Raw genomic sequence first — 23712 nt, forward strand, 5'->3', positions numbered from 1 at the left:
CAACTCTCTGGAATACTAGCACCATGTGTACAGAGTGATGGTAATAATGGGTCATAAGAAGTGTGCTATAGTCTATCATTTTAGAAAGCAACCTCAGGGGATGAGGGGACAAAAGAAACAGGTGAGTTGGTGATCAAGATATGTACTGTACAAAGAGAGTAAAGAAATCCATCGTGATTTGTACATGAGATCAAGCAGAAGTCAGGTGAGAACTGTTGGGTTTCACACGGGTGATACATGTTGACCAGCAAGACCTCACAACCTGGCTGGGATCCTTCTACTAAAATGAACCATCTCAATCCTCTGCTTTAACCTTGAAATGGATGTGGTTTATAAACAAAAATAACAACCCTCTCTTTCTCTCCTTACTTTTTGAAAATTGATGAAGAATGCAACATTTAAAAACCATGCGCTAGGAAGCTTACCATGTTCTGTGTTCGTGAGGTGGTCTCTTGTATAAAACCAGCTGAGGCTTGGTTCTTTATCAACCTAGTTTAACACTTGCCTTTTCCACTGACTTATTTATTTTCTTGACACTGTGAGATCTGATATTAAGAGCCATTTGGAACCTAGCTTTTGAAGGTTCATAGATTCCAATGCCAGAAGTGACTATTGTGATCATCTAGTCTGAGATCCCATGCAACACAAGCCGTTGAACTTCCCAAAAATAATTTCTAGAGCAGATCTTTTAGAAAAAAAATCCAGTGTTAATTAAAAATGGTTAGTGATGACGAGTCCACCACCACCCTTGTTAAATTTTTCCAACGGTTACTTACTCTCACTGTTAAAAATTTACACCTTATTTCCAGTCTGCATTTATCTAGCTTCAACTTCCAGCCATTGGATCATGTTAAAGGAATTACACACGTAGGAACTGATTTTCATCAGATTCCTCCTACTGTCGCCTTTCCAGAAGTATAACTGCCCATGACCACTGTACCTTCACATTGTCTGACCACCAGCAATTGCTTGCAAAACATTTTTAATCTAATAAAATAAGCTACCCATACTGCCAGAAACGAAAAGGGGCAGGGGAGAGGAAAAATAATATGGCTGAAAGTCAGGATCAGTCTGAAGAGAGGATTCAAGCTCCAAAGCAACCAGGGACATGTCATTTACTATTCATTTTTGGGTTAGCTCTATGCAGTGGCATTGTAACACAGGAGTGCAGAGTGCAGGTATAAGACTGAACTTTAATTAATTAATGGCACCAGTAACACAATATGGGTCAGGGTATAGAAAATGTTAATAACCCTGTGACATGAAATTGACTTCAGAGACTAATGTTAAACAAGTCTTGGAGAGTGAGGATCAAATGTTCTCTATGAAACATTTCATTCTGAATAGGCCAGCGGGGCAAAGCAGCCCATGAAGCACCAGCTGCCAGGAGATGTGTACATGCCAGAACTATTTTCTGGCTCCTAGACCCCTAAACAATATATATTGTAAATCATAGGGAGAGTGGGCAGGGTTTTACAAGAATGGCATCGAGCAAGAGGGCATCCAAAACAAGACTGGGATAGCAGAGGCCCGTAAAATGGACTGAGTCACTGCTCAGAGTCTTTGTAGTATTTTGTGGGAGCAAATAGTCTGTTCAGAGCATAAATATTGTGCTTCTCCCACTCACACCCATCATAGTACAATATAAAGTGAAATGTGCATACAAGCATAGCAGAATGCACTGTGATAAGATAATAAGCTATCCATCTTAACAAATGAATTAGAATTCTGACCTAATCCTATCCCAGTAGGTTTCATCGCTAACATATAAATAACTGATAAATATCAGGCACCATGAGTAAGAATAAATTAACAGAATAAACAAACCACTCAAAGTGCTCTCAGGCCCCTGCTGCTATTGCAATCTCTTGGGAGGGAACTGAGAGGGTGAAGGTAACTTTTGTACTCAGGTCCTTGTTCCTCCTGGTTTATCTCATAGAAGAGTTACACAGGGAGAAGTAGATTGGGTGAAGATAGTAGCTCGCTTTCTGAGGTCCTCATTGAAGTCCTAATCTCTCATCTTGGACGTGTTGAGGGAGAGAGAAATTAATGTCAGGGCTCAGCTGATGCATGTGCAGGTAGAAGGTGGCCGTAATCTGGACAACCATCTTCTTCCACCCAGTAGTAAGGTCTGACTATTTCCCACTTATGGCTTCTGATGCTTCATTACCTTAGAATGGCTCCTCATCTGGCTGGATTGTGGGTTGGAGATTTCAGGGAATGCAAGACCTGGTATAGATTCCTGTGCCATTTCTGGAGCAGGCACTAGAACACATAATGCCCAGGCTGCTTATGCCACGATCTGACCTGAACTAGGCATTTTTGTGTGTCAGCATATGTAATAAATTGTTTGTGTGTGTATAACTATGCATATATTACTATATCCTTCCATGTCTTATTTGCACATACCCAAAAAAAGCCAAAGTTTTTTTTATTGATTAGCATTTATGCATTTGTATAGTGCAGATGTGACCTGGGGTTTTCAGAACCCAAAACAGTGGTAGCCTAACTCTTTCTCTCTCCAGGCGGTGTCAGGAATAAATCAATGGGAACACAGTGCTTCCGTCTGATAAATGATTGATAGAAGAAAGCAAGCTCTTATCTAAAACTACTATTTATTAGATATTACGTGTATGCATACACACACACATGTTATACTTAGAAAATGAAAACAAGCAGGATCTTATTCAGGGGGATAAGGCATAAGGGATGCTGCGTTTATTGTGATTACAGAAAAAATCAGATTAAGCAATCAGTTATAGCTATAACATTTCATTTACTCACACATTCACTCACACACACACACAAGTTCTGCAGTTGTTGTCATAGTTACCAGCCTAGAAGTTGCTAGTGCCAGATCACTGGCCAGGCAGCCTGGACACAAGGGTGGATCAGGGCCTTGTCAGATGTGCATCCGATGCTCCTGGAAGTTGGTTGCAGAACCAGTCCCAAAGTCCTCAGTCTTCAGGGTCTGTTTTTATAGGGATTTATCCTCATACAAGTCTACAGGGTTTGCTTCGTCATGCTGTTCTTATGTTTGAAGTGATAATCAATCATTGTTCTCACGTTTGAAGTGATAGTCGATCACGCAAATGGCAAAGCAATGATGGCTTGTTGTTATCTTGTTCTTTGGTTCTTCGGGCCCCCTGTCCTTGGGGCAGTTGTGGGTGCCCTCAGGGTTATTGGACTATCTCAGCCAACATGTTCTTCGGCCAAATGGTCCTGGATAATTGTTTTTCTTATTCTAAGGCTGGCACCTCAACCTTTTATTGTCCATCAAACATTCATCCGCAATCACACTCGATTTCACTTAACATAATTCCTATCACATCTACATTTTATTACCTATTCATCCTTTACCATAACAGTTCTAAAATCATTGGGGCATGAAAAACTCCAATAAGCCTGTTCATACCACTTGTTACATATGAGAAGAAAACAAGCAAGATAAGAGTGCAAGAAATGGGGGGTTAACAAATCTTATTCCTGGGTTCCAGAAAACAGAGTTGTAACAACAGCTGTCTTTCCTCCCCTCCCCCCCAAACACACACACAATAGGTTTAGGACATCCCAGATATAGTTACCCACAGTCTGAGATGGTTTCAAGTGATCACCAGCCAGGCTTCCAGAGTGCCTCTTTCCATCCAGCTGATGGGGAGTTTAGATGTCATCTTCTTGTCCTTGGAAAAGCTTCCTCAGACGGCTCTGAAGTATTTACTTTTACTTAATCTTATATAGCTAACTCTAACAAAGCACATAATCTATAATGACTCCTAGTGGGTCAGCATAATAACCTCTACTGGATCACCAATTCTCAAACTACTCATTGTCTCAAAACGTTTCTAGTATTTCTAGCCAAAACAACAATATGTCAGGGGCACCTAAAACCAAGGGTGCTATTCACTCACTCTTCCATAACTTTCTGTCCCATCTTCCCCTTCTAATTAACCAACTGAAAGTATACAGCTGCCTGACCTTGTCTCAAAAAGGCCTAAGATTTCCTAGCTATGTGATGCTTGGTTTTCAGCTGGCCATGGCTGAACATACTAAATGGCTGCCTGCAGTACTGTCAAGTTCTGGGGTACGTGCAGGAATGTTAAATTCTGGGGTAACACTGACAATACATTCAGGCATTACAGAACACATGCAATAGACAATTCCTGACCTGTGGAGTTTATAATCTAAAAGACAGAGACAGATAAAATAGACTGCCCAGAGAGACCAGATGATAATTTAGTATTTTTGTTCACTTTATAGCTTTGTTTCTAAAATGTTAGGAGGGTACGGGATGATTGACTGATCTAGGGGAGACTCTTTGGGCCTTACAGAGGGTGTGAATCTTAGCTTTGAGTTTGAGGGCCTTGCAGACTGAGATTGGGATTGCACATGGGGCGGAAGCAAGGCGGAAGGCATGAAACAAGTGTGGGAGAAGGAAATGAAGAGGCTGTGGAGACTGGCGAAGATGGACTGAAGGAGGCAAGGAATGAAATGTGCTGTTTCAAGCTAGAAACAGATCTGGATCTGTGGAAAGACAAATTAACCCAAATGTTTCCCTGAAAGCAAAATCATTGTGGGCTCAAAATCCCTATGATGTGAGTTCGTGAAAAACATCATGTGACCCTTTTCAGCAGTTTTGGCCAAGTCTATCTGAGGAGCTTAGCTAAGCAATATGTGTACAATGCTTTGAAAACATTACATGTTTAGTATTAATAACAGCAGTAACTCCTAGATTGTTAAAATGACTATTGTTTATTTTAATAGTTAATAATGAGGTGATGGGTGAACTTCAAGATCAGTGGTTCAGCTCAAAATGAGCATGCTATAAAACAGTCCTCATTTCAGTCTCTGATCCTACATTTGACTGCAGGTAGGTAGACTGCTGTTCCCATGCAGGGCCCAATTGACAGTACACAGATATTGCAGGATTGGAGCCCAAGTCTTGACTATATGGCAGACAGCTAGTAAATTTGCTTGCCCATGCATGCAGTTGCTACAAATCAGATCCTCAATATTCACTTACTCAAACTAGAACATCTCCTTCTGTCAATGTAAATACTACATGAATTTACCAGAGATACAAGTGTGGCATTGATCTGTTGTTTTAGGTAAATCTTCAGCATGTTGGAAAAGAATATTTTTAAAAATTCAGAGGATGGTGGTTGTGGTGAGATATGCAAAGGAGTGGAATGAGATTTAGCTCCAATGCGGAGTGGGTACCATTCTCATCAAAGCAATGGGGTTGTGACTGCGGAGGATAACTTTAGTTTCAGGCCAAGACTCTGTAGGACACTCATTAGTGAAGACTGTGCTGAATCAGACCCAATTCTGATCAATGCCCCAGGCATGATCTAGATATTTTTTTTTGTCAGTGGAGGCTTTTGCACCCTTGGTTAAAGTGATATAACCAAGGGCTGAATTTAGCATCAAATTTAAATTGTATTAGGAAGTGACGACAGACCAGGGACAACCAATGAAATTAATAGCTGTGCACTAAAGTTACCATCCTGCACAGTTTAGCTAATATAGCTGGTAATACCAGAAAGATTCCCAATCCTTTTCTTTTAATTTTGTTGCAGGCTGTCTGTTCTCAAAAGACAGCAACACTTTGTGATGAAAAATGTCACCAAGAAGCAGACGATTTTAACTCTACCTTGTCAACTGAAAATCCAGTTAGTACCCCAGAGCCCACAACATGAACACAGGCATACTATTTTCTGAGAATTGCCATACTAGTAACAGCTGATTGATTTGTGTGTGTGTTAAGCAGAGTTGATATGAAAGGAAAACCTGAAAATGGACCTGAATGGTAGGTTTGAGTGCTGGAGGTGCTAAGGTTTTGTGACGAATGTTTATTATTCAAGAGTGGAACCTTTCAAAACGGCACAATTCATTACCACACGGTGTATGATATGCACTGTATCAACCCTCAGCTGCTAAGCAAACACATTCATAAACACACAGTGCCCTTCAAGGTAAAGGTCATCAGATGTGTAGTTTTCTATTATAATATTTGCATCATTCCATTTGGACAAAAACCACTTGTTTTGCTCAATAACCATTGCCTATGGTCACAGTGGACCAATTTTTTTAGACCCCCCCCCCAACAGAATACTTGTTGTTTAGCTTTAGAGGCTATTTAAGCTGTTTCAGAAATTTACACTAGAAATCCCAAACATTAAAACTTTGTGTTTTAATTCTAATTAGTTAACACAGCATTATTTCCAACGCTCTTAGCCAAAATCCCAACCAGATCTGAATGGTTCCTTTTGCTTTCCCAGCTTTTTGTGCCAAAAGACTTTAGTACTCGTATACCCTGGATGCAGAAATAGGCATTGATTGCAATGAATCCTTGTTATTACTGTCTCTCTGTGTTTATGGCTGACATAGCAATTCATAACATTGGAACAAAAGCCACCTGCCACAGAAAGGGGAAGAAATGTCTCTTGCATTGCATGCCTCAGGTTTTTGCTGCATCATGACTTTGAGGTGTGCTTTGTTGAATTTGACATGTCAAGGAAATAGTGGCTGCCAATTTCACAATTTCCCATTGCTGCTACATAAAAATAAATAAATAAATAAAGAGGAGACATAAGAAGTGTTGAAGGCAGCAGTGGTGGGGCGAGTTGGCATGAAAGTCACGACATAACATAATTGAAATATTATCATTAGAGCTATTGCCTCTATACCTTTCTTTTCAGGACAAAATACATAGAGATTGAATCAAATGTTGTGCTGATTTACTCCACTCCCTCATCAAGGAGGGAATTTATTTACTCTACAAAAGGGCTACTCTTACCTTTTCTTATAACACCCTATTTATATCTTCTAATACTCAGTTAACAAGGATCTTGCAATTTATTTTATACCTGGCACTGTATGTTTCCCTTTGAAGGAAACAGACTGATTCTAAGCAAATATTTACTTCATTAGTATCAAATTATGTTTCTTTTTTTCTCCCCTTCACTGCATTCTTTAGTAAATTTAGCAAATCAGTTACAGACTATTCAAGGATAGTCTGAATCTCTCTTGCTTCCATTCAAAACTATTTTGCTTCTAGCCCAGTCCTAGAGAATCTCCCTTGAGACTGAAGTACTAAGTTTGCCAGTGGCTTGTTCCAGCAAAAATGCTGATGTAAGCTTTTCTCTTCCTTGCTCCTTGCTTATGTCATGATAATGAACTAACTCATGTACTCCTATCTTTTTGCTCATTCAGCTGCAGGTTGAGATCACTGATGTCAGCGGCAAAAGTATTGAAGGCCCAGTCCTTCTAGATATCATTGTTATTGATCAGAATGACAACAGACCCATCTTCCGGGAAGGGCCGTACGTTGGACATGTCATGGAAGGGTCACCTACAGGTATGTGACATCATTCATGCTGCTGTAAACTACTGTATGTTTTATAGGCCATATATTGCCTTCTGATACCTGCACGTTTGTTCCATTGCAGAAGGATATTTGCTGACTGTGTGTGATGGGTGTGGCTCATTAACTTCTGCCTGCCTTTTGGGCAGAGGGTAATTGTCTCTGGTATGCTGCAGGGAATCCCTAGAAACAAAATAGTTTGAGAAGGAAGCTGAGTCTGAGGTTTATGTTTTGTTGTTCTTATCTGAGTTATCAATAGAGACGAACTGCAGGATGGGATTAAGGTTGGGACTGAATACATCCCATATCGATTCAGTTCAGGTGGGAACTCTACCTGTTTGCAGTCAGATTGGCTGCTGGCAGGATTTATTTGTGTATGCAATGCCTGTAGTAGGTAAATGACAAGAATAAATCGAATGTGTATTGAAAAATATGCTCATATTGTAGGGCTTGTTGGGATATTGCAACATTGTACATATTTGAACACTGATCAAATAAAAATAGACTGTGTAGATGAGAGCCAGTATGAACATTTTCTAATAATTTCTAATGTAGATTTGATGGTGCTCAAGTGTACTTCTCATGGCATTTTCAGTAAACTAGGGGGTCTTAGAACAGATGTCCTTGCCACATTCCAACTAGGATACCCAGACTCTCTATCTAAATTCCTCCTGCAGTTACAACTCAATCTATTTCTCTTCAGCTCCTGCTCTCAGATGTTGTGCAAAGTTGCTGTGAGTTGTCAACAGCTGTTATATTCCAGTGCAGAGGTATCCCCACTTCAGCTGTGAATGATAATTATATTATCAGCAAATATAAATGAGTTAATTCTGATCTCATTGAAACCAGTGCAAGCTAGGGGGGATGCCTGTTAAAATCACTGGAGTGACAGTGGTGTGAGATTAAGATTGGGCCATACATCTGTATGCCTATATGTGTATTGATATAGATATATACATATATCAAATAAAGAGCTACATTCTGTAGTCCTTAGTGGGAGCTGTGTGTCAGGGGGCTTATTCCTTCACCTGCTCACTTCCCTGGTCCTTCTCGTATGAACAGAGAGCAACAATACCCGAAGTCCAAAGGTGCAAACAATTCGATGTTGACTGGGGTGAAAAGCAGTGATTCCAATTTCCTTCATGTCTCCCTTCCCAGCTCTGACACCACAGAACATTGCCTGTCTCCCTGTTCCCAGTCCCCCCTTTTCTTCCTGATTGACTGCAGACTATATCGTAAAACTTGAGTTCTGCTTAGCTATTCCTTAACCAATCATTTTACCGAAATTTAACTAACCAATCCTAACATATTGTAACATGATTATTTAACCAATTATATCCCACCACCCCTTAATTAGTTTACACCCAACAAACTTAATTATAGAGCAGACAGAAACAACCACAGAACCAGACACAGATTATACAGACAAATAATAGGGAAATGGGGACTACAGTGATAGAACAACAAAGAAATGAGGATTTCACATCCCAGCTATTGATAAGTGAGTTCTTGCCAGACAGGATGCTATCAAACTAAATTTCTTTTTACATCTTCTAGGCACTTCCCTTTCTCTGGAGGGGATAGGCATTATCAGGAAAGGATTGTATCCTAGCAGCCCAATAGCACCTTATTTCAATGTGCCCAGTCTGGAATGTAAGGATGTGACCGTTCGCTTCCCAGCTTATGGCTGCCTCTGCTGCTTAGCCCAAGGCCTGACCCTAAGAACAGGGCCTCAGACTGTCACAGGAAGGGAAGGCCCTTACATCGGCAGACAGTGATTTTGATTCTTTCTTTTATACCTCTTTAACTAGCTAAGTGATAAGAATACACCTAAATTCTTAGAGTATAGGCCTTTACAGGCAGGCCTGAATATCTATATCCTAACACTGTGGCCGGATGAAGACTGCAGGATTGTCCTATATTTTAAGAGATTTGATTATAAACACACTAGAATCTTTCAGGATGAAGACTGAAATTAAATATATTATACCATTATGAACAATTAATATTAATTTCACTTCTATATAGGGTGTGTTGCGTTTAGTGTGAACAGAGAAAATCATTTTGTACTCCCTCTTTAATGTATTAAACCTTTGGTAAGCCTATATATTCATCTTTGTTCAGACTTTGTCATTGGTGGAGCTTTTAGGAATCATCTGACCATATCAGCAATTATATGTACTAGCACATGGTTATGCTTCCCTGCTTGGCTTTGGACTTGAATTGCATTATAAGCTGTTATCCCATAAGATTAACACAGAGAGGTATTAAGATAAATGTATGATGTTGAATATTGCAATATTTAACAAGCAGACTAAGAACCAACAGGACAATTTTAAAAAAATGGCCATATTTTCATTCTAACCAGAGATAAATTAGAGTCCTATTTAGAAGTATAGTATAGTTATCCAAGTGGAAACTCAACCATTTTCTAACATTGTTTTGTGTATAGTTCAGATTTTAGTGAACTGTAAAGAATCCAAAACAAACCTTCCCAAAAGTTCCCCTTTACTTTCCCCTCCTCCTGCATCCCCTTGTAATGGAACCAATAAAACAAGAACTTCATAGCTATTGACTGCACATGCATGGCTGTCAGAGTTCCTCTGAAATTCCTTTGTACAAACTAATCAATAGTACATAACAGAGTATGACTACCTAATGAGATCGAGTGACCAGTTTCAAATGCATTTTTTTTATTTAAACTGCAATATAAGCAGTTTCTGAGTATGCATAGTTAAATCTATCATCCACAATGCCTGCTAATGACTTCCATTACTTTCTACAGACAGCTCTGTGCTATTTAGGTGTCACAGGGTTAGCAACAACAACAACCCAATATCCTTCACAGTTGATTTCAAACATACAAACCAACAAAGCCTTTAAATATTCTGAAAATAGATCAGATGGCAAGGACTCCAGAACCAGTGGAAGCAAATTTCTGCAAATCCATATTTATAGTATTTTGGGGGAAACAAACAAACAAACTCCTAGCTTTAAAAATAAACCCTGAAGATTCTTTTCCCTCAGTTCCTCAGCCAGGGAAAATAGGATCATTTTTATTTAATTTTTTTAACTTCCAGAAATAAACACCAAAAGTAATTGATACCGGAGACACAATTTTATCACTACACCGGTTACATTCTGATAATTATTCTCTTTCTCAGTGTGCACACTCATCATTAGAGCGCTCACTTGCATCGGGGTATGATGTTCTAGGAATCTGTATCTCTAGTCCACCCTGCAGGTTATCTGTGTGCAGTTTATTCCTCTGGCTGAGGCGTTCCTAAATCCAACCCCTTTGGGGACAACAAAAGCTCAAACTGGTAATCAGAGTCTCTTAACAAATCTACCTTGCTCTGGGCTCCATCTTCAATCTCCTTCTGTTACTCCAGATTTTTATCTCCCAGTTCTGACGTTGAGCACTGGCCCCTCAGAATGAGTCTCGTTGAGGTCTCTGCTCACATGCAGACTCCGGCTCTGGCAATTTTACAGGAGTCCCTCTTCTCTCTGTGGTTCCTCCCTTCAGAGTGCACTCTTTCCTCTTTCATAGGGCCCAGGTGCCCATTAAATTATCATCTGATGTCTCCAACTCCTGACCCTCTGGCTCAGGAGCAGCTAATTGGGTACGTCTATTGCATGTGTGCCATAATTAATTGATTATTAACTCCCTTCCAGCGTGTGATAGGGCTTCACCACTTCACTCATCACCCATATCACATTGGTAGCAAATACTCACCAGCAACCACACACCACACAACAGAACAACTAACCCAGGAACCTAGCCTTGCAACAAAGCCCGTTGCCAACTGTGTCCACATATCTATTCAGGGGACACCATCATAGGGCCTAATCACATCAGCCACACCATCAGAGGCTCGTTCACCTGCACATCTACCAATGTGATATATGCCATCATGTGCCAGCAATGCCCCTCTGCCATGTACATTGGCCAAACTGGACAGTCTCTACGTAAAAGAATAAATGGACACAAATCAGACGTCAAGAATTATAACATTCAAAAACCAATCGGAGAACACTTCAGTCCCTCTGGTCACTCGATTACAGACCTGAAAGTGGCAATACTTCAACAAAAAAACTTCAAGAACAGACTCCAAGGAGAGACTGCTGAATTGGAATTAATTTGAAAACTGGATACAATTAACTTAGGCTTGAATAGAGACTGGGAGTGGATGGGTCATTACACAAAGTAAAACTATTTCCACATGTTTATCCCTCCCAACCCCCCACTGTTCCTCAGACGTTCTTGTCAACTGCTGGAAATGGCCCACCTTGATTATCACTACAAAAGGTTCCCCCCTACCCCGCTCTCCTGCTCGTAATAGCTCACCTTAAGTGATCACTCTGGTTCCAGTGTGTATGGTAACACCCATTGTTTCATGTTCTCTGTGTATATAAATCTCCCCACTGTATTTTCCACTGAATGCATCTGATGAAGTGAGCTGTAGCTCACGAAAGTTTATGCTCAAATAAATTTGTTAGTCTCTAAGGTGCCACAAGTACTCCTTTTCTTTTTGCGAATACAACTAACACGGCTGCTACTCTAAAAACCTACATTAAATTAGAATGGCCAGTGCACTCATGTGGCAGTTTTATATTGACAAGAGATGGAGCCCATTGTGCTTAGCACTGTACAAATATGGAAGAAGAAGAAAGTCCCTACCCTAAGAAGCTTACAATCTAAGTATAAGACAAGAGAAGGATACAGATGTGGAAATACAAGGATACAATACTGGTTGACAGGATAGACAGTGATCTCTGTAGTGCCAATGCCTTACAAGTTTCTTGAGGGTCATGATTTAGACTTGGTGTGGAAGACCCCCATGGCCAATCCATCTCCCATCTCATGTTTCTATAATTACTTTCCTCAGCTATTTGAAGTCCTGACATGCCTTGTTAGCATTTTGTCTTGTCACGTAGGACAAGAGAATGCATTTACTTTTATTTATAGGTTGTGCAGTGATCCCTAATATAAGTGTTGAGTGCAGCTGCAGAACCATGGCAATTCATTTGAACAAGAAAGCTTTCAGATCTCAGAGAGAGAGGAGAAGTAAGGTAAATTACTTGCAAAGAGCTACAAAGGGATCTCACTAAACTGGGTGACTGGGCAAAAAATGGCAGATGAAATTCAGTGTTGATAAATGCAAAGGAATGCACATTGGAAAACATAATCCCAACTATACATATGAAACGATGGGGTCTAAATTAGCTGTTGCACTCAAGAAAGTGGTCTTGGAGTCATTGTAGATAGTTCTCTGAAAACATCCACTCAATGAGCAGCGGCTGTCAAAAAAAGAAAACAGAATGTTGGGAATCATTAAGAAAGGGATAGATCATAAGACAGAAAATATCATATTGCTTCCATATAAATCCCTGGTACACCCACCTCTTGAATACTGCATGCAGATGTGGTCGCCCCATCTCAAAAAAGATATTTTGGAATTGGAAAAGGTTTGGAAAAGGGCAACAAAAATTATTAGGGGTATGGAATGCCTTCTATATTTGGAGAGATTAATAAGACTGGGACTTTTCAGCTTCGAGATGACTCCAGAGACAACTAACGGGGGTGGGGGAGGTATGATTGAGGCATATAAAATCGTGACTGGTGTGGAGAAAGTAAATAGGGAAGTGTTATTTTCTCTTTCTCATAACACAAGAACTAAGGGGTCACTAAATGAAATTAATAGGCAGCCAGTTTAAAACAAACAAAAGGAAGTATTTTTTCACACTACGCACAGTCAACCTGTGGAACTCGTTGCCAGAGGATGTTGTGAAGGCCAAGACTATCACAGGGTTCAAAAAATAACTAGATAAGTTCATGGAGTATAGGTCCATCAATGGCTATTAGCCAGGATGGGCAGGGATGGTGTCCCTAGCCTCTGTTTGCCAGAAGCTGGGAATGGGTGACAGAGGAAGGATCACTTGATGATTACATGTTCTGTTAATTCCCTCTGGGGCACATGGCATTGGCCACTGGCAGAAGACAGGATACTGGGCTAGATGGACCTTTGATCTGACCCAGTATGGCTGTTCTTATGTTCTTATATTCACTATGGATGTAACTTATGTTTGCCAAAACCTCACATCCCGCTGAGAAAACACAACTCAGTCTAGATGTGTATAAGTGGAAGGCTGTGAAGCATTAGATGTCATTGAAAACTATCAGAATAAACTAAAATATAACCAAACAGTATGAGGTTGTCAGTCTGAGTGCTGAGTGAGGCAGGTATCCAACAGAGACCACATTAGATGAGTCAGCATTCCAATGGTGCCCCAGCTCAGTAAATGCACATTTTAAGAGACTGTAACAAATCAGGCTGAGTTCCTGCAGACCCCCTCAGTTCAGCATGTTGCTTTAGCAATCCATTGGAACCCTGCCTGTTTCAATACACAAACCTTCAGAAACTTTTCAATATGAAGCAAAATTTGCCATGTGCACATGAGCAGTTCCATCTTAGCATTAGGGTACAGGTGAGACAAACAACCACCAACCCCACTAATGTTGCTTTAAAAAACAAACAAACTTGCATTCATTACATGCCTTTTTCACAAGTGCTAATTTGGTCAAAACCAAGCCAGTTTTCATCCAAGTGTTCCACGGCATTTCTCCTCAGTGAGGTTTATTTCCTTGGCAAATTTCAATGATCAAGCCCTTCCCCCCATTTTGGTGCTAAAGATATTCAAAAGAAAGGATACAAGCATTATTAGACTAGCATACAAAAGCAATGCTTAGGAGCAGGGAAGGTTGCATCATGACATGACAGGCCAATCCACCTGAAACCTGAAAAGTATGGAAATAAGAAGTTAAAGGAAAAGATCTGTGCATTTCTTGACACCTTCAGAATGACAAGAGTGTGCTTCAGTATTCCATAGGCTTTCTTTTTTACTGCTACCTCCAACAGGTACCAAAACACACTGTGTACCCCAACTTAATTAAACTTGCTGTCTAACCGAAAAAAACCTCCTATGTTTTTATGTCAATGATATCAACAGATCAGCACATCCAACTGTCACACATTCCGTGGATTAGGTAAGGGGCAGTGCGAGGAGGGGCTGCCATTTTTCTTTTGTTGCTCTGACAGAGGAGAGCTTAAGGATGATCCCTTATGCATTAAAGGATGAAGCTTTGATCATGAAGACTAGAGCTTATCCAGATGGGCTTAATCAAAGCTAGAATCCTGAAGCTGATAGAACCATAGAACTTGTCCTCCTTACATAAAACCAGAAGAAAATGAAAGAAGGAAGTTTGCATGCAACCATCTTGGTGTACAGAAGATGAACAACACCTTTTGCCCCAGGAAGGTAATGGAGGTTGAAGATCAAAATTGAATATGGTCCATTAGCTCACTTTAAGAGCCATAAGGATATTATTGTATACTACTTCAGGGCAAACTATGGAACTATTAGGTCCAGAAATTTGGAGCGGCATGACTGGTGACGACCTGTTGATGGAGTCACAAGGTCAGAGATCTCAGAATGCCAGCACATAACAAGGCACAGGCAAAAATAATGCACTGAGTAATATATCATGCACCTAGACACAATCCTGAAATCTGAGACTGGAGTCAAGGGAACTGATGAGAAAGTGCCAGGCTGACAGTCCATACTGAAAAGGAAAGAGTTAGATATAAATGCAACTTGTCAGGCAAAATTATTACATTGCTTAAAAGTTTTAAAAGTCATGTGAAGCATGAATCTCATACATAGCTGAGTAGATTTGCAAAAGTTTGCATAGCAAGTTTCTGAAAGATCAAAGCAGTTGTGGAAATAGGATTAGTATAATTGGTTTTAAAGAACTTAAGAGTTGCATTTGTATTTTCAAATTTATGGGTCAATTCAAGAGGAAAAAGAAATTGCAATGTGTTAAACTATTGTTGCGTATCACAAGTGGAATTCTGTAAACAAAATGGTGTACTAAATACTCAACTGAAAGGCTGTAGAGAAGAGGTTTGTGGACAAGACTTGGTGAAGAAGGACTGAGCACATTGCTTTACAATGCGAAGGCTGGCATCTATTGTGGAGTGTAGTATAATATAGTTGTTTTTATGTGATAATAAGGACAAACACACCTTGCTGTGCTGTGCCTGAATTGAAGGCAAGGCAAGGTTTCCAAGTATGATATATTTAAACTAGAAGTTTATATGTATTTTTATTAGTTTAGTATGATTATACACTGTTAAAGAGTTACCATGCTTAATCCCAGAAGTGGCTGTATTTTAGTGGTGTATGAAGTGATTCCTGTGTAATTAAGGCCACATTTTCAAATGGACATCAATCTGGCCTCCATGTTTTGGGGATTGGTGGAGCGGAAGGAATGCAATTTTGTCCTTACTAATAATTGCGCTTTCTATTTTGAAACCACAATGCATTATGGACACAAACAGCTGTTTAGGCCTCTATAATGTTAGTGTCTTCATCTTACTAAAGGAGCAAAAAATTGGGTCTAGTTATTTGTGAATGCAAAATTGTGCGTACATTAAATGGAAGCCACTTCTCAAAACCTGAGCCAGAGCTTATCATAGAATCATAGAATATTAGGGTGGAAGAGACCTCAGGAGGTCATCTAGTCCAACCCCCTGCTCAAAACAGGACCATTTATAATTTAGTTTGTAATGTGCATTAGGATCTTTTGGATGAAAGGTGCTATACACATATATTTCCCTATCAGTTTTTCTTGCATGGAATTAATTTGTAACATAAGATACCTGTGGTGTTGTGCCGAGTGGTGATTTTCTTGGGACTAGCCAACTGTCAAAATCTTACAAAAGCAATTCTAAAAGTCATAGAAAACTTGGCTTCCGTTAGAAGTGTCCAATCCTGGACATACTGGAAGTTTGGTGGTTGCCTGTTCAGGATAATCTGTTCTTGAAAAATGTTCTCTGTTCAGTTGTTTTGTTTTAGTGTTGATTTCTACTGCCCCTAGTTCCCGTAAAAGACTGAGCGTATGTAACATTAGCATTTAATATATGGGCCTGATCCACTGATGTCAATAGGAGTTTTTCCACTGACTTCAATAGGCTTTAGATCAAGCTCAGCATACTTTATACTGCTATAAAGTGTTATACTTTATACTAAAGTAACCTTTTTCCATATTGCAACCTTGTGTTCCAGCAGGGAAAAGTTTTGAGATCCTCTTCCCATGAGACCCTGTCCCATGCACCCATTAAGAAAGGAGCACATCCATTACCACCCTAGACCTGGTCACAAGCCACCAGATTGAGAACCCACTTGCTACGGCAAAACCTAGGTCAATAGCTCTATGGATTGCAGGAGAGTGGTCATCTGGAAATTTCTGACAATTTCCTGCTGATGAAAAGTTTTTTTTTTTTTTTTACTTTGGGCTGGTTAAATGAACTAAGCTGACATCTCATTTCATTCGCTGGAGGCATTTGGCAGAAATGATTCTGAACACATTTGACTTGATTATCCAACTTGTAACAATATGTTAGAAGCCCAATGGGTTAAAAGCCTAACTACAGAGGGAGGGGAAATTGCTTGTGAATTGCATTAAAAACGGCAACTTGTTTTCCATTAAGCACAGTAGCCTGAATACATTGCATTCCAACTGAGGAGCCCTAAAGCAGAAGATAGAAGATGTCTGTAAATAATTATTAGAAATAAAGGGACATTTAAAGTGGCACACAGGATGACATTAAGCACAATAGCCCAGAGGAATGTTCAATATCATAAAATAATAATTTGTAAAAATGGATAAGGCATGAGGAAGGGTCTAGATCACTGAGCATGTATTATTGATAGCCACATGCTATATAATTGTATGTTGCTATCATTCAGACAAATGAAAATTGGGTTATAGAGACAGTTTCCTCTTATCAAATACAGCATGCAAGGCTGCCTTTTTTTGTTAGCCTAATAACAGCAAAGTTGCTGCAGAAATGAATATTAATGAGATTGCATATGGAAGATGAAAATCAAAAGACATTTGCAAAGGTAAACTGCATGAAGATATATCTGGAGAAGTTGGCAGAATAAGTTAGATGTTTTTTCTCCCTGTACACATGTTGCAATCATCTTTGTTTGATGTATGTCTCAAGGATTATAAAAATATTTCCCCCCCAGTGTATTTCTTTTTACTTTGTGATCATTGCTGACATGCGGAAAAAACAGGACGACTTAAGCTTTAAAATGACTAAAATTGCATTGAATTTGGTGAGCTCCGCAGGCTTGCTTCTTGCCTTTGACTTGTGATTCCAACAACATGGGGAAAAACTACAGGGGTTCTCTTAAGAGCTTTCCTGCAGCCAGTTGTTAGAAAAGACACAATTTTTATAAAGAGCTTCCAGCAGAGGAGAACATTCAAGGATTGTTTCTTTATGACTAGGTGAAACCAGGAAAGAGTGGAATTAGGTATTTTCTAAGGGCCTCTGATTCTCCTTCCACCAGTGTCAAGACCACATTTTTCTTTCTTTCATGCATTCTTCAATCACAGAAGTTACTAACATTCTGCACACATGGATTGTGGAGTTTTATGGCATTTCCACTGTATTTTGAAAATAAGTAAATTCCTCCTGGAAGACTGAAATAATGGAAGAGTTCTCGATTTCAGACCCAAAACCACATAAACTCAGTGCAAGAGGGAGAAATTCACACCAAGCACAGGACTGTGCAACTCTTAAATCCACAAAATAGGGATCAAGTGGGAATTAAGTGGCACATACTCCTTATGCTGGTTCTCTGCTTGGGGGATAATTTCACTCCAAGTGAGACTGGGAAATCTGCCATTTTTTTCACGATACACAGTTATGGAAAATATTCAGTCATTTTTGGTGAGAGGCAAACTTACTCTGTGGAAACATTTCACTGAACAGAATATTGCCTACAACAAAGTACATTGGTGTCAGTAATTTTAAAACCATTTTCAGTAGCGTGTGATGGGGTATACTAAACCCCACACTGGACAACAAGGGGTTAATGAGCTGCTCTGGGCGCGGGCAACGCTGCACCGCCACACCTGCAAGGCATAAACATGCTGCAGGAGGAGCTTATAAGGAAGCAGAACAGCACACTTGTTGGCAGATCAGGGGAGAGAACAGACCTTCAGCTCCTGAGGAAAGGGCTGACTGGAGGCAGGAGCTTCCCAGACAACTACTGCCTGAAGGCCCCTCCCTGAGGGAAGTGAGGGCCAGATTCTGACACACCCTGAGAGGGAATCATTCCCCTCTGTTTCTTTTTAACTCTGCTTATTTGTGTTAATCCCCTTTGCTTTCTGTTCATGAACTACCCCAGAATGAGACAAACTTTGAAGTAACCTGGGTGGAGGGTCAAATCACAGAAAGAGGCAGGTCACCACAGAGGCGGAGCAGCCATCGTCAGGAGCCACCCAGCAAGGAGAGAGCTGCTATGCCACACTTTGCCACAGGGAGGCACCAGCAGTAAGTCAACACCTTCACAATAGATCGTTCATGTCCCTAATGAGAGAACAAAATATGAAACACGTGAATCAAGAACTGAAGAAAATATAAATGAAGCAATAAAGAAACATTGTTGGTCGGTCTTAAACTGTCACTTTAAGGAAATTACACAGTTCAAGTACTGCTGATACGAATGATGGTCTTATATTAAAACAATGAAAGAACAAGTTGAAGACAACATCAAAAGCAATTTTCTGTGTTGAAGACTTTATAATGCAAATCAAATCGTTATGAATTCTTTTGATATGACTTGTGATACAGTGAATCACAATGAATACTTCTAGGGGTTCACGAAAATGACAGGAGTATTTCCAATGGATTTCCAAAGGAAGATTCCAAAAAAGGTAGATTTAATTTTCATAACTAATGTAGAAGTTAGCGCCTTGGTATTCCACTGTAGGAATATGTTGTACGGTGAAGGATTGTTGCTAAATATATTGAGATAGTGAAAAATAAAATATTGCTCTTGGTAATAAATTGCAGTTGTAAGATTCTAACCATGTTGTAAATAGAATAATTGATTCTGTCCATCTACATAGGTTGGTCCCAATTTAAAAGGTCATGTTCTGCCAACACCCAGAAGCGAAAAGTGTGATTCTCTTTTCACTTTTCCTGTTTCACGTTAATTTAACTCTAATGACTTCAGTGGAGCTGCTCCTGGGTTTACACTGGTGTAAGTGAAAGAATCATCAAGCCCCAACAATTGTGTTTTATTTGTTCTTTTTGCCAGATGAGGATTGTAAAGAACACCGTTTTGTGTAATATATCTGGCTGTCCCAGAGCTTCTTAAGAGGGCACAAATTTTGGAAAGTGGATAGGCTATCAGGACCAGACAGCTTGTTTTCACCTAGGACTAAAAATATTTCTGAAAAAGTGCAACCTACAGTAGAATCTCTCTTATATGGCTTTACCAGTTTTAGATTTCTAAGGTATCTTAACAGATGCCAGTCAGTATCTGGTCAGACAACTATAAGAGCTGGCCAGGCCCCAAACATTTGTAATGCTGATATTCTGTTTTTCAAATACAGGTGCCAACCAGAAGCCAATAGAATAATCACAGAGGACTATTTCAATAGTTGGAGGACTCTATCTCTCAGGAAATATTGGAGATTGTATATATTTATAATTATTTATTTATTATTACATCCTGCCTTTTTTAAACAAACAGCCTTTACAACATACACGATCTCTAAGCATAAAAAGGGGAATGCTGCTATCTAAAATCCCTATGAGGCACCAATAAATCCCGATCAGGAACTGACTCTGTAGGTTTGGGTAGTCAGGAGTTTTGTTAAACCCTCTGCAGAATTCTTGCATTTTAGATGCTCATCTGCACTTGTTCTCCTTTGACTTTCCTGAAAATTCTCACAGTGCGCAAGAGTCTTCTAGAGGTCACTGCTCATGATATCTTGAACTCCTAGTGTGTTCTTGAGTTGCTTATTCAGACCCTTAAGGATCACTCCAAGTGCTCCAGCAATCACTGGGTTCATCTCTGATCTAGTTTTCCTTGATTGTTCCACTTTGTGGCAGAGTTCTTCAGACTTTGCCATCTTTTTCTCTTGTTTCTTTTTTTTTTAATATATTTCCATCTGCTGGTATGGCAGTATCAATTAACATTGTCTTATTTGTCTTCTTTCCTACAAAAACTACATCCGGCCTGGTGGCCTGCACCATTTGGTCTGTGACAATTGCCAGATCCCATAAAATCTTTGCCTCTTCATTCTCTAGAGCGTTTTCAATCTTCTGGTCATAATCCCACATGTGCATTTAAATCCATACTTGCCACAGAGGCTCCAATGCAGACACTTGGCGACCTCATTGTGTCTGTTCATATATTCTCTCCCAGCCAGGCTCCTGCGGGCGCTCAGCACGTGCTCCATTGTCTGTCCTTTTTGGAACACAGTCTGCATTCAGGGAGCAGTTCTGTCAGTCAGTTTTGTTTTGAACATAATTAAGCCTTAAGGATGGCTCTTGTGCACTCATAATTAGGCTCGCTGTATCTCTTTTGTGGTATCTTTCTACAGGCCATGAAGTCGTTAATCTTCAAACACTAATTATTTTATTACTACTATTAATAATAATAATAATAATTAATAATTAACTTGTATTGCAGTAGTGCCTAGTAACATATATCTATTTGTTACTTTGATGATAAACTCCTTAAGGCAGGGACTGTCTTTTGATGCATTTGTATAGTGCCTAGAACAATAGTCTGTGGCCCTGGTCTATGACCCGGGTCCCTGTAAGCAGTCATATAATAACATCACCCTTTATCCCAAACCTCCAACGAAGTCAAAATAAGTATGTGTGCATATAAATAATATAGGGTGGTGAAACAGCAAGTAGGTGGACGTGATATCTGTTTAGATACAGAGATCATTCCTGTTTTTTAATCTGTCTTGAAATCATGGACGTTAGAGTTGGGCAAGACCTGTTAGAGCCTCCTGTCCCTAACAAGTGCCCAGCCAAGCCACTGTGTTCAGCTCAGTCCATCTTAAGCACATTTAAATAATCTTAAGTGTAGCAATTTGCAGCTAAAAGAACTGCTATGTAAAAGACTGGAAGCAGTAGTCGGTGGTTCACTCCAGGGTTCAATTATGCTTGGCTCTCCACAGAAATAGGTTAAATTGAGGAAAAACTCCAGATTGCCTCAGGAGCAGAGGTCAGTATTTAAGGCTGTGTGTAAGAACTGAAGAAATTGCAAAAAGCCCTTTGTTGTTTAATTTTTTTTGTGAATAAATGGTTTGTTTGTTCACTACACCTAAGATTAAAATGACCTGTCATCTCCTGCAGCTCTACCCCACAAAAAAATATACCAACAGTAATAGGCACCTGACTTGAACATTGTTAATTGCCCAGGATACAGAACACATGCCATTTTTATGCTGTTGCATTTCATGTAGAAAAATAATTTCACTTTAATATACTTCCAGGTATAGAACTATCAAAGCAGCGATGTTTGGTTGCTTGGCATATATTTACATTATACCGTTGGTTTATTAATTAGAAATAAGCATATTTCTTAATTAAAGAACAAATGAATTTTTAAGGAAGTGGTGGACTCCCTTCTGGGTATTGAAGATCAGGGACTCAAGTTTGTTTGTGTAATTCTGTATCTAATTCTTTGCACAGGGAATTTTATTTATGCATTAGCTCAGCTAGCAGGGATTTTATGTATCTGTTTATGCATCTGTCTGTATGCCCTCTGAGGGGCAGGGTGGGCTTAAAAGATTCAAATGACTTGAACACAAGGGATATCGTTCATCCATATAATCAGTTAATTGAAAGGTGCTTCAGCATAGTTTAGACAGTGTCAAAGAAAATGAACCTGAAGAAACATATTTACATGCATGACATATTCCAGAATAGGATGGCATCTCGTTCCTTTTTGTTATGCTACTGGCTGTACCAGATCTCAGTCTTTTCCTGTTTATATAGATGTAAGTTACAGGTTTTATATTTCGCCTTTCCATCTCCTGTTTGCAGGATGCCAGCCCTGCAGGCTGCTCGGTGAGTTGTACTGTAAGTCAGTCGACTGTCAGCTTCCACACAACTGTATTTCATTTGAGTCCTTTAGTGTGCATACGGAAGGTGATAAATCTGGACAGCTTGCAATCATGTGCCATAAATTTATGATCTGATTCAGAGATTGATGAGCTGTAAGAGGCTAATTAATTACGATGAGCTATTATCAGCAGGAGAAAAAACTTTTGTAGTGATAATCAAGATGGCACATTTAGACAGTTGACAAGAAGGTGTGAGGAGGATACTGAACATGGGGAAATAGATTCAATATGTGGAATGACCCGGCCACTCCCAGCCTCTATTCAAACCCAAGTTAATGGTGTCTAGTTTGCATATTAATTCAAGCTCAGCAGTTTCTCGTTGGATCCAAAATTATGAATGTCTATTTTAAAAAAAAATGGGGTTGGCCTTTCCCCCACCCTCCTTTCTTTTCACCGAGACATTGTTTGAAATGTTCATGGAACAGGGGTTTGGTGCACATGAGACCCCCACAGAACCATGAATCCGGGTAACAGTCCAGAATTGAGGCATAGAACTGGAGGGTGAAACTGACTGCAAAAGAAGTAACTGACAAGGCGAAATGAGTAAAATGCAAAAAGTAAACAAATGAACAAAAAAAGGAAAAGTAGGTTTTTCAAGTTTGTTTAGGTTAGTTCATTTGTAGTAGTATTCATCTCTTAATATTTACAGTATTGTAAAACTGTTGGGCCAGATTGGGGGGAAAATGCATGTGCAAAAAGGATTGCTTAATTGGTCCATGCAATGTATGCATTTGCATGTGCAATTTTAGGTGTATTAAATGTCCATTTGTGCATGAAAATATTCAATCTGTGCACACAATTGTGGCGACTATGTTTGTAAACTAGGTGCAAACTCACTTCTGTCTGCTGGCTTTCAACAATTATCCATCAAAGAGAGGTGGAAAATAACATATGCATGCTCTTGTTTGTATGTGTTTTTGAAAATCAAGCCCTTTGTTACTAAGTGAGTGCCACCAGTTGTGCTTTACACTGCATAACACTGACGAAGACATATTCCTTACCTCAAGAATATTGCAAAACAAACTAAGGGCTTAAGTTTATATTCCTTGCATGGCTACCCTTTACACTGTAGTCCGTGTATGTACTGGATATGCAAAGAATGCAGGACCAGGCTCTGAATCAAGCACAGACAGTCGAGTTCAGAAGACGTGCCAGAAAGGGTGAAGGTGGAATCTCAAAGTGATGCCATTTTTGATTTTTTGCCATCTATTTCTGGTGGATAGCTGCTGGTAAGAAGTATGCTTTAAAGATGCATTTGAAAGACTAGAGAGGGACATTACCGAATGCAATGATTCTGCTTTATGGCAACATAAAACACTGATAGTTATCTAAT

General features: G+C 39.6%; 1 protein-coding gene across 1 annotated transcript in view; it reads left to right on the plus strand.

Annotated features, from left to right (window-relative positions):
* The window catches only part of CDH13 (cadherin 13), a 758666-nt gene that overhangs the window by 430139 nt on the left and 304815 nt on the right, over positions 1-23712 (plus strand). Inside the window, exon 6 of the mRNA XM_074968836.1 lies at positions 7213-7357. Coding sequence (XP_074824937.1) covers positions 7213-7357 — 145 coding nt within the window. The remainder of the gene's footprint in view (positions 1-7212; positions 7358-23712) is intronic.

This window comes from Natator depressus, chromosome 12, assembly GCF_965152275.1.
Source record: "Natator depressus isolate rNatDep1 chromosome 12, rNatDep2.hap1, whole genome shotgun sequence".
Classification (NCBI taxonomy): domain Eukaryota; kingdom Metazoa; phylum Chordata; order Testudines; family Cheloniidae; genus Natator; species Natator depressus.